At 37.6% G+C, this 15,521-nt stretch overlaps 2 protein-coding genes across 3 annotated transcripts; one reads left to right on the plus strand and one right to left on the minus strand.

Moving 5' to 3' along the window:
- The first annotated feature begins 336 nt into the window (after nt 1–336).
- On the plus strand, nt 337–10,887 carry NOXRED1 (NADP dependent oxidoreductase domain containing 1). 2 transcript variants are annotated; one of them, XM_087873584.1, is made up of 8 exons: nt 337–443; nt 2,005–2,153; nt 2,570–2,746; nt 4,807–4,991; nt 6,959–7,139; nt 7,656–7,810; nt 8,218–8,425; nt 9,220–10,887. In XM_087873584.1, the coding sequence occupies exons 3-8, from the start codon at nt 2,592–2,594 to the stop codon at nt 9,497–9,499; spliced, it is 1,164 nt and encodes a 387-aa protein (XP_087729710.1). In that variant the 5' UTR covers nt 337–443; nt 2,005–2,153; nt 2,570–2,591; the 3' UTR covers nt 9,500–10,887. The 2 variants fall into 2 exon arrangements, with proteins under 2 accessions (XP_087729710.1, XP_034274114.2); XM_034418223.3 differs by having other exon boundaries at nt 366–647.
- Nucleotides 10,663–15,508, minus strand: SAMD15 (sterile alpha motif domain containing 15). Its single transcript, XM_087873615.1, has 4 exons — nt 14,948–15,508; nt 13,471; nt 12,178–12,276; nt 10,663–11,147 (listed from the first exon to the last, which is right to left on the minus strand). Exons 1-4 carry the CDS (start codon nt 15,430–15,432, stop codon nt 10,872–10,874), a joined length of 861 nt encoding a protein of 286 aa, XP_087729741.1. The 5' UTR covers nt 15,433–15,508; the 3' UTR covers nt 10,663–10,871.
- Nucleotides 15,509–15,521: the final 13 nt, after the last annotated feature.

The raw sequence follows: 15,521 nt of genomic DNA on the forward strand, positions 1-15,521 counted from the left end.
CAGATTTATGGGTAGTAACAAACCTCTGGTTCTCAGTTAATACAACCAACATATTGAAAAAGTAACAAGTGGGAAAATGATGGGTTAAACCAAGCCAACATTTGTTACCAATTTTTTTAAGAATTTACAGTGCAGTGAAATATATTTGAAAGGAAGGACTGCAACTGCATAGTAACCTCAAAAGGGGAGAAAAAAACTTGCTTTGATCCTGTCGGGAAGCTGAACATTATTTGCTGTCTCCTTTAAAGACTGCAACTACGAAATCAGTAATTAAAAAAAAAAACAAGTTCTAAAAACAGGTTCTGTAACCAAGCATTTGCCATGACGACAGCCTTATGTTTGGAGAATGACCTTAGCTGCAGACCAGAACGGTAATTGGTGGGAAGGAGCCAGAAGCTTAAACAAATTTGCTTCTGCAATGCAACTGGTGGTTTCCATACCTGGTAACTGAGATTTTCTTTTCCATTTGTCTACATGCTGACAAAAGTGTTTTGTTGGGGAAAGTTTTGTCCTGACATTCAAATAAACTTCTCTGGTTAGGAACTGGAGCTTATGCCGTTTAACAGTTTTTATTTTGAACCAATCACAAACTGTCAGAGCTAGAGCACTAGTTCCATTTGGTGCTTCACTCTCAGAAGCTATATATTGTAAGTATAAAGCAAAGATTATAGGAATTATTCCTTTTGTAATCTGCACTTCATTTTATGTAGTTTCTTCTTAGGAGGAGCGGATTAGAGTACCTTGTAAACTAAATAAGTTGCCTTTGAGAGGTAGGCTGGTAACTCGGGCTCCCATCTGTTTATCCTGATTATTTATGTTTCTAATTTTATATCTGGAGGACACCTAGATTGTGCTTTCCTGGATTAGGGAAAGTGCTCCTGTGCTCTCCATTCACCATATATTCTGTTGTTTACATAACTGCAAATGACATGAGTACAATAGGCCGAATGGCTTATTTTGACAACAACCTTTTACTGCCTTGTTTGTATCTTCCTGGTTCTAAAATATATTTATATAAAATGTTGGCTTATATTTTACACACTAGTTTAATTTTAAGCATATTTATTCATGCATTTATTTAAGACTTATTCAGCCACCCATCATATACACCATGTCTCTGGGTGGCTTACAAACCATAAGCTGCTCTGCTCACTGTCACTCATTTCCAGAAACAATATTTCCCACATATCAACAGTCAACTTTATTGGGTTCCAGCCGCACTGCACGCACATGCTTGCAGGAAGAGACAGCTCTTCAAGGTTTTCAAAGGCCAAGAGGGTAGGGATCTGATGGTCTTCAAGAGCAGCTCCATGTAGACTATATTGCAAGGCCTCCCTGTCCAGGAATGGATGCAGTTGGCACAGGGGGTAAATTTGTGCAAAGGTCCCCAAGCCATGGCTGATACCTTGAACAGGAGCCATAAGTCCAGGAGAATCCCACAAATGTACACCAGGCCTGTCCAGGGGAGTGCAACCCCAGCAAGAACCAGAAATAATGTCTCATCAAATCTAGAAGAATCAAAGATCCGGAGTCATTCTATCTCAGTAGGGTTGAGTTGGAGTCAGTTTCTCACCATCCAAACTTTTATAGCTTCCAGGTACTGATCCAGCATTAAGATCAGTCCAGTGTTGCGTGGTCAGCCAGGGATAGTTGCTTACTAATAATACCATTATTAGTATTATTATCTGTGCCATCAGATGACTTCTCCCAGCAATCTCATACGGATGTGAGAGGAGGGGTGAAAGATTTGAGTCCTGAAGCAACCCATGTTATAGGGGTCTAGGGTTTAGCGTCTCTCTCCCCCTCCAACATACAGTAAATAGAGTCAGTTATCTTTTGAGGTCTCTGTATAGCTCTATGCCAATTCCTAGTTCTGAAGATGAGGTGGCTAGTGGTGAGATAATGTTACTCAGGCTTGGATGGTCTCATTTACAAGCAGGCTTTGTGTTGTGTGTCTTTGACCTTCTACCCTTTCCCTTGTCACTCTCATCTTCTCTGTTCTAGAAAGGATATATCTATGCATAATATTCCTGTTCACCTTGCATAGTGGCAAGACTATCCCACTAATTTCCAACCAAATATCAGTGCCCTTGTTGATGCTTATCAGATACTGTACATCCTTCTCATTAATAATATCAAGTTTCAATAAAAAGGTATGTTAAATCTTATATTTTTCATATTTTAAATGATATCTATTTTATGAAGTATTTATTTATTAAAGACATTTATATGATTGCCCAACACCCTCTACTGTTATAGTACTATTAAAGTAATATTTATAACATTATTTTCATGTAACAAATGTTTAGGGGTCGACAGATATTCTAAAACTTCATAGAAGGCTCAGGTTTGGAGACCCCTGACTTTCCTAGAGAATTATTTATTAATAAATGTTCATTATAAAATAGATCAGAAACAAAAATTGTCATTACCCTTTCCAATTTCTAGGTGCTGTACATGTTTTACAGCATGTGCCACCACTGAACTGTCTCTTGTTTTAATAACACACTAATGCAATGGATGGCCACCATCAGGTGGTCAACAAGAATAATTTCTATTATAATTTCAGTTGCTCTCAGCAGACAATTGAAATGGCCAATATTATGGCAAACCTAAAGACTTTCCAGCCAGAATATGGGATTGGGACGAATGAGCCACTGTTTCATCTGAGGTCTTATGCCAAAGGATTGATGGTGAATGCTTGTGCCCATGCACTTTTCTTCTGCAAATTACTCAATGCCACCAAGTAAGGCCAAAAAAAAAAAAATCTTTCTCTCTCTCTTTTTCTATTTCTCTCTCCCATTGTGCCTACTCCTTCAATAAGATCTGACACAATGGGCACTCTTCTGGTCCCATCTGTTCAATTAATGTTTCATAAACTTTTAAAAAACCTTTTTAGGACCTCTTCCCACTTTAAAAAAATTATGGAGAAACCCAAAAGGATTTTTGCTTTTATGGGTTATACCCAGTGGTGAGCTGCTGCCGGTTATAACAACTGGTTTACCTGGAACTGAATATGTGAGCACCCGCGGCATCGAAAAACCAGCAATTATATAGGATGTGATAGCGCCAGGGCAGGTGGGTGGGGCCAGCCCCTGGTCAGAACTACAGTTCTCCCAAACTAGTCCTAACCGGCAGTAGCCCACCACTGGTTATACCTATCAACATTTACCGTATTAAAAATTAAAATTAAAAATCAACATAGGCTGAAAATAATTTTGATTTTGCAGATAGGCTGCATACCTGAGAGGGTCATGGGGGACTTCCCCCAAGGGGCCTAAGACCACACTTTAAGAAACACTGAATTAAATAATGTCATCTTAGAGGATCCAGGAGGCAAGCCTTCTCTGTCACTGCCCTCTGGAACACTATTCTTCCTAATGTCCCTTCAGCACCAACCGTAATGTCCTTCAAGAGAACGTTATAGACCTAGCTTTTTCCATTGACTCTGCTTCAGGACAATTCATAAATCATGGAGATTGTCTGTTATGGATGTTTTTCTCTGGCAAATCTGTGGAAAACTCTCCCTTGCAATTATTTGTTTACATTGTTTGCTTTTAATCTTTTGTCTCAAGCAAATGAATGGTCAAAGAAATTGAAATTATAATTAAATATAAATTATATTTTTAGAGTAAAATAATATGATTGGACAATGTCAGATATGTTAGGAATTACTATTAGACATTTGAAGTATTTATAGCAATATTAATAAAGATCTTGAATTTTCAACTGTGAATAATAGCAATGTTTAGGAATTCTAAAATGTTATTTTGGGGGATTGAATAGGATGTTCTAGTTGTAAAAAGCTCTCAAGGGACATACTTCCCAACTTCCATAAATTGGATCAAAAACAAAAGTGAAAATAAAATTTCGATATGATCTAACCCATGGGTATAGTATTGGGAAATCGAGTCAAAAGCCTTTCCTCTACCAGAAGAAACAAGTTCACAGCATTCCAGCCACTGATGAAATAACCATGTTTTAATAAAATGTATAAATACCAAGAAGGAAGGCATCCAGGGTATGGTACTCCGTAGAGCAATATTTCTCAACCTTGGCATCTTTAAGATGGGTGGATTCCAACTTCCAGAATTCTCCAGCCAATTTGCTGACTAGAGAATTCTGGGAGTTGAAGTCCACTCATCTTAAAGCTGCTAAAATGGAAAAAGACTGCCACTGAGAAGACTTGATTCTGTGGTCCCTGTGGCTGGCATTATCTATGTGAAGGAACCGTGAGTCCAGGAGGATCCAAAGTCACTAAAAGCAGCAGTCTTCCCTTTCCTATTATAAAATTGATAGTTCTTCCACTCTAAACTGGGACTGCTGTTTGCTGAAAAGAACTGTCAGTCTAGGCTACTATGTGATAGAATAGCAAAGAGCCAAGTAAGATTACATAGTATGACAATTTTTCAATCTTATCTTTTCAAGATTAAAATATAAAAGTTACATCCATCTGTCCTTATATGATTTCCCATTCTTTAACTTCTCTTACTGATTGTCACCGAGCATATTGCCATTGGCCTGCATCATTCTTAATGAATTTGATTCTAGTAGTCAGGGTGACCTTAACCAAAGCAGAATAGAACAAAACTGCTCTGTTTCAGCAAATGAGCTTCTAGTGAAGCAGGTTAAAGTGGCCATTTTTCTTTTTTATGAACATATCAGATTGCTGACTCAAATTCAACCTATCATTCCAATATATTTTCTACACAGTTGTCCATTGACGCTCTTAGAATTAGCATATATTTTACACTTTGAATTTTATGTATGTATATGTAATAATAACTGTTTTGGGGTTTCCCTCAGACAGAAAAAAGAGAATTGTGGGGATGTACCCGCTGGTTCCCAGGCTTCTAATGATAATCAAAGACTGAAGATTGGGATTATTGGTGGAGGCCATCTTGGGAAACAACTAGCCAGAACATTGTTACATTTCGGTGCCATTTCAGGAAATAACATCCAGATCTCCACAAGACGGCCAGAAACTCTATGTAAGAATCAGGTGCTTGAAAGACAGACAAGAAACTTTATCATACATAAAACTCAAAACTCCTTTCTATATAGTAGTAGAATTCATGTTCTAATAATATATTGCATGTCCTTTGTATATCTTCCTCCACAACTACTCATCCTTAATTTCAGTTTATATTTCATTATAGCAACATTGATTCCTTTTCTTACTTTCAACTGTTGACTTTTGAACAGTTGCCAAGCATAATTGTGAAAAGAATTACAAAAAGTTACCCATAACAGTTAAAAACAAGAGCTGATGTGCTTTGTTAAATTAAATATTATAGTTACAGTAAGATTTCTTGCTGCCAAATCATAGGAAACAAATACAAAAAGTCTCAACGTTCGTTTAAAAGGAATAATTTTTGGTTACATCCAATGGCACCTTTGTCTTGGGGAAAAGTGCTCCAGTTTATGCTAGGCAGGGAAACGAGTATTTGCTAAAGACTGACCCAGTTAACTGCCACTTTCCCATTGAAAAATCCAATTTATAAAAGCAGAGATGCTTTCTTTCATCATCATTACCATAGGAATTCTTGGGACGCAAAAGGAAAATGAAATCTATAAAATCAAAGTAAAATATAATTTAGTAGTGTTACAGTACAGGTAGTCCTCAACTTATGATCTTTTGTTCAGCGACCATTTTAAGTGACTTACAACCAGTATTCACACTTACAACCATCACAGCATCCCCACGGTCATGTGATCAAAATTCAGGTGCTTGGCAATTGGCATCTATTTACCATGGTTGCAGCATCCCAAGGCCATGTGATCCCCATTCACAAGGCAGCTTTCAGCTTTCATCATCTTTCCAGGCAGCTTCCAAGAAGCAAAATCAATGAGGGAAACCAGATTTGCTTAACAACCACATGATTCACTGAATTAAGTGATTCACTAACAACAAGAGGCAAAACTCACTTAGCAACCATCTTCTTTAACAATAGAAGTTCTGGTCCCAATTGTGGTCATAAGTCAAGGACTACCTGTAGAAGAAACTAAATGTTATCCCTCCCTCCAAACCATATATCCTGACTTCTAATTTTTTCATATTTTTAGAAGGAATTTATATATTTCTCTATTATTTTCATCTGGTGTCATTTTATTTTATATTGTAGTAGTCCCAAAATTACAATCTTTATTATTTTTATGTACATTTTTATACAATGAACAAATGCTATCTTTATAGAGATATGGAGCATACACATCGCACCAGTGATGTTATTGTACTCTCTCTGTTCTTTGATTTCAGTTCCCACAATCCCTGATCACTAGCCATCCTAGCCAAGACTGATAGGATGGCATAAAGACACTATATGTATCTTTATTGCAATCATTGATCAGCATAAAGTAAAAATATAAAGAGTATAAAATCAATAATTATAACATAAAAACAATGTGTGTCTACAAATTGTTAAGGATAGTAACTATAGACTAAAAACAGTGAGAGACAGAAAATATAGGTCTGCTATAACAGGGGCCCCCAACACCCGTTCCGTGGACCAGTACGGATCCGCAGCATGGCAGAAACCGGGCTATGCAAACAAGCGAACCCCCATTCACGGGATGCAAGCAGCTCAGGAAACCATGCCCCCTCCAGTTCACAGAAAAACCTCTCTCCACAGAACCAGTCCCTGGTATCCAAAAAGTTGGGGGCCGCTGTGCTATAAGATCAGATCTGTACTGTCTAAAAAAAGCTAAAAGAAGAAACTGCAACAGCAATAGTATCCTGAAAGACCAAATAAGTGAAAATGGACAGCCATGGTGTGATAGTTAGGCATAAGCTGTAAGTCAAACAACCGGAGTTATTAAGCTGTCTATCAAGTTCAGTATTGTAACAAATTAACATGCTTATCTTTCGGGAGATTTAGAAGGAAACTAAAGATTGCAGTTAAAGTTTTGTTCTATGGGAGCAGAAATTAAATATTCCTTTTCTTTATCTTTTTTTTAGTAGAATTCCACAAGCTGGGAGTTGAGTGTGTCTATAACAACAAGCAGCTGATAGGCTGGGCAGATGTGGCTTTTCTCTGCTGTCTTCCATGTCATCTTCCACATATATGTTCCGAAATTCAGGATTCTCTCAAAAACTCTTGTATTATATACAGCCTGGTCACAGCAATCCCTTTGGCCAGGTATTGTGCATTATGATATGAATGCTAATTTGAATTGGAAACCAAAAAATATCATGCTCCTTCCCACATTTATTCCTAGAACGGCTCAATATACAGTATGAGCCTGAATATATAGAATATGAACATTACAGGAGTGCAATCACCAGAAATGGAATTTGGCTGTTCACATCTTAGGTCTTGTATATGAAGAATAAGAATGGCATTGTAGTAGACTCTTTTGTCAAATAGGGAAAGCCAGGCTTGAGTATTAAGGCTACTGCAATTTCTAGCTAATATCCATATATTTTGTGATTACATTTCAAAGGTATAAACAGGGTTGTTGTTGTAATTGAGCGTATAGCTTTTTTATTGTGTTCATGTACAGTAGAACAAGAAATCAATGTATACATAACATGCTCATTCTGTGTATATACAGTGTATAAACAAGAATTGGCATGATCCATAGATACATACTTTTTGCACACTTACTTTTTGATGCTTAATCCAATGGCATAATTTAAGATTTTTTATTTTCAGACTGAAGCAACTGATTTCCTCCTGTTCAATCTTGAAGCCACAGTACAAGTGCTCTGAGAACAGCTCTTTTTGTATGTGGGAGGCTAACAGGACAATTCTGGAAGCCCTCAAAGATACAGTAGTGATCCAGGCGACATGTCCTTGCAACTCCAAGAGTAGGTGGACTTTTGCAAACCTTGTGAAAAATGGAACTTTTCCCCTTGTTCTTTTCCGGCTTATAAAACAATCTGTGTCCTGTCCAGGAAATTAGTATCAGTGACAACGATGCAATATGCTATAGGCACTATCAGTCCCTGTGATGCTTGACCTATCCATGCAGCAGAATGAGATGGTAAAGATGGCTATAGAAAGAAAGGCCAATTGAGGAATGTTCAAAGCAGGAGCAGAGCAAGCATTTTCCCTTTATTAGCTTGTATTTTACAGTTTAAGCTTTAAACCATATACTCCAACTTGGTGTTTTCCATTGGCCATTATGACTCAGAGTGATGGGAGGGCAACAGGTCGAAGAAGGCTATTAAAGAGGCATGGTGAACTAAACATGAAATATTTCCTTATTTTTCAGGCGAAATAACTGTCAACATGAAGTGGCTGGCAGCTGTATTTTATGCAGTTTTAAATAGCTATACCCAACAACATTTATCCTATACAAGGGCTCTGAGATTGCTCAATCAAATATGTTTTTGTGAAGGCAATGCCACCACCTCATCTCCATTTCTAGTTTGTGAACATTTTATCAACCAAGCCTTTGCTTCCTCCTTGGCTGCTGCTGAGTAAGTAACATCCAGTAGAAAATTGTTCTGTTTAATTTTGTTTTATCCAACATTTTAAAAATTGATAATGCATCATTTGTGGAATTTATGAGTAATATTTAGTGGCTTAGTTTTTTAAGAGAAATAATATGAATAACACTTCTAAAAAGTCAGTTTATGTCCTCATAAGCTCATCCAAAGTCCCCCCACCATCAAATCCCCAGTAACAAATCCAATGGTATAAGAGAATGGCGCTAGACATGCTGGATCCTTCCTTCCTATACCTCAGCTTGAGACCTATTGGTGCATAATACCCGATCTCTTGGATGTATACAATTTGAGTCCTTCCACAATTCAGCCTGCATTTTTCATAATTTGTCCCATGTCCTGTTTCAGACTCAGCTGCTTCTAAAGTTAAACCATCATGTGGAGGCTACTGAAAACAAAATTTGCATTTGTAGCAATATTGTCATAAATTGTAGGCATTTCTCTTATGAGTAATTCTGAATGTAAAAATTATTTTATGTACATTTTGTGCTGTAAATATGTTCCAGTAGCACAGAGGCTCTGTATACAGGTAGTCGTCGACTTATGATTGGTCACTTAGCAATTGTTCGAAGTTACGGCCTACCTGGTAAAAGGCAGTTACAACCCGTTTTGAAGTTCTGATGGTTACTCCCCCACCTATGGCTACATAATCATTAAATTAAATAAATCATTAAATATACTCCATTTCCATTCCTTTACCTCTGCAGTGAAAAAACAGTTATCGTGTAACCTCAGGACCCCATACATAACAGACTTTTCTCTTCTAGTTCCTTTCCCTGGTTTGATATAACAACTGTACAGCTAAAAGACTCACCTCTTAGCCAGTTTCTTGAAACAAATACATCTCTTCAGGAAATCATTGCTTCATGTTACTTTAACATGATAACAGCATTGGCCACAAAAAGTGAAGATTTAACGACATCTACGACTAAAAAGATACCTCTCACAGCAGTGCTGCTGAAACCCACTAAATCATTGATTTTTCAAATTGATGATTCCGCAAAGAAAATGGAAGAGACATCTAGTACTGATTCTGAAGATTTATAAATTATCCAAGCTGTTAGAAGTGGAAAGATTTTGTTTTGCTCTCATTTTTAGCATTAAAAGAACTTTGGAAGCAGTGTCTACAATGGTGTTATAGGAATTCAAATGGTAAATATTAGTGAAAGCCAATTGAAAATTAAATTTTGCAGTGAAAAATTAGGCATAAATGCAAAATAGAAGGAAAATTCTAAAAACATGATTTATACTATACATTCCCCCTTCTATCATACTTGTCAATGTTGCATTCACATGAATACACTAATATTCCTTGGTAGTACAGGGGTTTAAGGCACCCTGTTATTAAGCTTATTAAGACCAGCTGCCTGCAATTACTGCAGGGTTCGAATCTCGCCAAGGCTCAAGGTTGACTCAGCCTTCCATCCTTTCTAAGGTAGGTGAAATGAGGACCCAGTTTGTGGGGGCAATAAGCTGACTTTGTATAAATATACAAAAAGGATGAAGGCTATTGCTGAGCACATTGTAAGCCGCCCTGAGTCTTCGGAGAAGGGCGGCATATAAATCAAATTAAAAAAAAATAAAAATGTTTCACTGTCATTTTGTGTACAAATTCCACCATGTTACACCCTGTCATATAAGGCTCTTTAATTGAAGCTTGTGTTTTATTGTGTTTTATTGTATCTTTTAGATCTGAAATGCTTACTCCCTTGGCATTCATAAGTCTACTTTTCAGACATAAATTATATTCTAAATACTCTATTTATAGGTTTGGTTGTTTGATTTTTCATGTTGCTTCACCTTTGCATTTATTTAAAATTTAAGAATATTAACAAAATATAATTGGCTTAACTAAGTATTGTTGCATTTTTGATCATTATAATGATCATTTTTCCCAGTTTAGAATAAGAAGATTGGGCCTGCAGTGAAATTGATACATGTACTTCTAAAGAAATGAAAGTTCTAAATCACATTGCTTATAAATTAGCAAATTCCAGCAGTAAAATTTCTTAATTTTATATGGCACAAGAACATTTTAAGCAGTACTGCCTGACTTAGGTGTTTTTGTAAGGATGCTGTCAATTGATCCTAAATATTTAAAGCAATTCATTAATATACAGCACCTGACTTGAAGCCCCATATATTCTTATTATAGTCCTCACAGGACAAATGATAAGACTTCATCATAAATACCAATAAGAACAATCCTCTGTGTTCACACATGACTTTATTTTGCAATACTGATGTGCAAAATTTTCTGTTTTGCATCCATCAGTAAGCTCTTCCTCCATGATATTTAGGATTAGGATACTGGTTAAACTGCATCCATATACAATTTTGTTCCCTGTGAAAACTGAAGTAGAAATGCAGAAAAAGTTACATGTAATATCTGAAATATGTGAACAATAAATACTTTCTCTTATCTTGAGAAAAATGAACTGGCTTGTTGTAGTTCTTCATAGGATGGAGTTGAAGGCTGTAGTTCTTCATATAGTGGAGTTGGAGGCTTTGGTTCATAATCTTGTAACCTTGCTTCTTCAATAAACTGGGAATAACTAAGAGCATCACTGCGCTTTCCAGTTCGAGACTTCTGTTCTAAGAACAACCCAATGTTATCTCGAGGTGGGAGAGAGATACTTCTTTCAAAACGGGGTTCCTCAATTTTCAGCAATTCTCGTACATGCTTTGAAATTTCCTGCAAAAAAAAAAAAAAGGAAAAAAATATGGAAACAATTACTATGTTCATCTTTCTAAACCTACATTGTAGTACCCCACTAGGAGGTGGCTAGCACATAATTCAAAATAATCCAGTGCAGTATACACTGTCTTCTAAATGTACCATTGTTATGTGTAGTTTTGGTTCTTAATTAAACCAAAAGGCTTAAAATGAGTATTGCCACAGTAAAGCAACATGGTCACACAAATCCATTTCATTCTCAGTAAAGAAAGCAGGAAAATATGTCTGTAACATAAGAATAATGTCTTAATATGCATATATTTCTAAGGTTCTAATTTAAGCAACCAGTTTCTAAACAAATACTAAAATACTATACTCTTAACATTTACCAGTTAAACATCTACAGAGAAAGTCAATACAAAAACACAAAATTAATAAAAAGTAAAATCATCAATAGTCAACAGCACCCTGGTAACATCCTACCAGTGTGAACAAAAAATATAATTAATAGATTCTCCCATATAGGATTCTTTCAGTTTAAAATAACTATATGGGTTTTTTTTTCTTCGGTTCAATCACATGCAATTCTCAGAGACTGCCTGGGCAAATCCCTACAGCTTTTTTGGCAAGATTTTCAGAAATGGTTTGCCAATGCTTCCTTCCTAGGGCTGAGGGAAAGGGAGTAGCCTGAAGTCACCTAGCTGGCTTTGTGCCTAGGTAAGCGACTAGAATCCATGGTCTCCTGGTTTTTAGTCTGATGCCTGAAGCACTACTCCACCTATTTTCTCCTATAACAACGACAACCCTGTGAGGAAGGCTGAACTGAGAAAGAGTGACTGACCTAAAGTCACCCAGCTGGCTTTCATATCCAAGGTCGAACTAGAACTGACAGTCTTCTGGTTTGTAGGCTAGTACCTTAACCACTATACCATACTTATGTATTATTATAAGGAGGTGACATACAGCTCTGGCATTATACTATATATTTTGATATAGTATCTGATAATATCTTCAGTCATCACCCATGTAAATATATATGCGCTCTCACCTTCATATGTTCAAAATCAGTAATCCCAATCTGTGGCAGATTTGAACAGTTTACATGTATGAGTTTCCGTCCTGAGATAAAATTTGTAGTAAAACACTCCTATTTAAAACAAAATAAGAAATATTATTATTAATATTAGCTTCAAATGTTCTATTCTTCTAATTAATTAGCTAGCAGCACCTACAAAAATATGAAAACATGATTCATGACTATCCCACAAAATTTTGGACCTCCTTTACATTTTTAAAGTACCACTGAACTCATCTTTATACTGCAATAAGTTGATAGACCAAAGAACCTAAACAAGAAAAAAGGAACCAAATTTTAGCTTACTAGTAGTTATACTGACTAATGACTTATTACTGATGTTTTATTTAGCAATGGATGGCACTCTTCATTTATTTAGGAGCTCCAATTTCCCCTTATTGGATCTCTTCTGTTTTTTTCTTTTCCAATACAACACTACAGACCATTACAACACTCAAGTCAGTTCTTCAAACCTTAGAGTTTCCCCCTTTATATATCATAGAGAAAGATGACTGAAATCCTTTGTGAATAATTATTTTGCCATCAAGATAGTATTTCTAGGGATATGATCATGATGTGAAACTAAATTCTACATTTTCCTAAATTCATATATCATTACATTCCTTAAAAAGAGTCTTTTTAATGGGCCACAACTGGCTGATTTCATACAACAAAACCAAATAAACCACATTATAATTAGTGCATATTAGTGTACTAGTGCATATTTTTCTAAGCCCAGAGTCACTGTAAATTGGGGGGACCACATAAATGTTCTAAATAAATAAAAAATTAGTGCATCAGTGCATATTTGGGTAAGCCCATAGTCATCATGAATGAATTGGGCAGCCACATAAATTTTCTAAACAAATAAACAAACAAACAAACAATCAAGTGACTGAATAAAACATCTCATTTCTCCTTTGTATCTTTTGTCCTCATCTCTGGTGAAATGCTCCCAGTTCGGACCGGATTGCCCGATCCAGTAGCGATGGCGGCGGGTGGTTCGGAGAACCGGTAGCAAAAATTCCTGTCCCCCCCCCATGCCCAGCTGAGCCACGCGATCATCAGAGGCCTTTTTTTACTTTTGAAAGCATTTTTTTTACAACCTCTTTGGTCAAAGAGGTTGTAGAAAAAATGCTTTTAAAAAACTCTGATGATCCCAGCTGAGCCACGCGATCATCAGAGGCTTTTTTTACCTTTTAAAAGCAAATGCTTTTAAAAGAAAAAAATAGCTTTTGCTTTTTGCTTTTAAAAGAAAAAAAAAACCCTCTGATGATCAGGCAACTCAGCTGGGATTGTCAGAGCCTTTTAAAAACATTTTTTAAACAATCTCTTCGGCCGAAGAGGTTGCAGAAAAAATGCTTTTAAAAGCTTAAAAAAAGGCTCTGACAATCACAGCTGAGCAGTGCGATCGTCAGAGGCTTTTTTTTAACTTTTAAAAGTAATGCTTTTAAAAGTAAAAGATTGCACGCCACAGCTGATCACCCCCCATGCGCTGTTCTTCTTACTGCATACCTCTTTTTGGCATGCACTGCGCGCATGCACCTCGCATTTGTGCATGGCGTGCACTGCGCATGTGCAGCCAGCGAACCGGTAGTAAACAGGTTCAGATTTCACCACTGCCTCATCTCATTTCATTAAAAAAATGAAATGAGTATTATTTATGAAAAAATACTTAAGATTATCACTTCAGATAGATGTACAAAATCTGCAAGAATCCGGATAGCCACAAGGATAGCAGCCAGGAGGCACAGAATACAGGTAATCCTCAACTTGCACAGGTTGTTTAGTGACAGTTCAAAGTTACAACGGCACTGAAAAAAGTGATTTATGACCATTTTTCACACTTTAAAAAAAAAATTATGACTGTTGTAGCATCCCCAAGGACACGTGATTTATATTCTTGACAACTGACTTACATTTATGATAGTTGCAGTGTCCGAGTCATGTGATCCCTTTTTGAGACCTTCTGACAAAGTCAATGAGAAAATGTAATTCACTTAACCTTATGTAACAACTGCAGTCGTTCACTTAACAAATGTGGCAAGAAAAGTTGTAAAATGGGGCAAAACTCACTTAACAAATTTCTCACTTAACAACATAAATTTTGAACTCAATTGTAGTTGTAAATTGAGGACTACCTGTATTCTAGCTTTTGTTGACATTTACTGATCATCTGGATTTTTGTCACTCAGTCTTAGCTGCACTGTCACTGGGAAGCGGGATGTATGACAAGAAATCCACTCCTTACATACTTGTTTTATATCACAACACCAGTGCAAAAGGGGGAAGCTTGCATTGTGGTAGTTTTATTGTATTATTGCTGCATTCTGGAACTGAGTAGTGTAGGTTATTTTTTAAAATCGGCAAATCCTGGTCTCAAATAATGCTCTTTTTCCTATGCATGCACACATTATGCCAAGCCATATTGCTTAACTGTAATAAATCACCAGTGGCAGGATTCAGACATATGAACCTACAATCTATATATATCTACTATGTTTATACAGACCATAAACTATGCATGTAATCTGGATTCACCAAACATGCTAAAGTGGATCAAACGCTGCTTAAATCCAGTTTGAACCCAGTCATTGCAAAGCAACACTGATGACGCTCTCTCCGTGTGTGTGTCCTAAATAAACCAGTTTGGGACATACTCGGGAAACCATGGCTTAATATGAGGTGTGAACTCATTCCAGAATCTCCTCCCTTTCTGCTTGCAAGGAAACCCGGGCTTAACTTGTACTGAGGAAAGCCCAAAGCGCCGATCCATTCAGCCACCTCCTCGGGGATCCAGGATAAATACAAAGGACCAACGATGGTGGGAACTTTGACTTCGGCTTCGTGCAGCGATTCGGCTTCGAGCAGAAGTTCGGATGCAGGCGACGCCCGGCTGCCTTCTTTGACCGAAGACTGAGACTTAAGGGAAGAGGGGCGGCGGCGGCGACGGCGACGGCGACGGCGGGGCGGCGACTCGCCCTCCTCCTCCTCCTCCTCCTCTTCCTCTTCCTCCTCCTCATATTCATCTTCTTCCTCCTCCTCCTCCTCTTCCTCCTCCTCCTCCTCCGCCTTCTCCTCGTCTTCATCGTCCGCGCCATCCCTCGGCAAAGTCGAGTTGCTGTCCATGGCTCCGACCGCAGGGGGAGCAATGAAGGAGGAGGGGGGGGGCGAGGGAAACTCTCCCGGTACTATGACAACGCGTCCTTCCGGGAGAGCGGTCTCCATGGCGACCGGTTCTTCCGGGAAGGGTCGCCGTTTTCCCTTTCCTCGCTTCGCTCTCTGTCATCGGGGAACGCTCCGTCGCAGCCTGACGA

The sequence above is a fragment of the Pantherophis guttatus genome, chromosome 1 (genome assembly GCF_059756535.1).
Source record: "Pantherophis guttatus breed Tessera chromosome 1, ASM5975653v1, whole genome shotgun sequence".
NCBI classification, from domain to species: Eukaryota; Metazoa; Chordata; class Lepidosauria; order Squamata; family Colubridae; genus Pantherophis; species Pantherophis guttatus.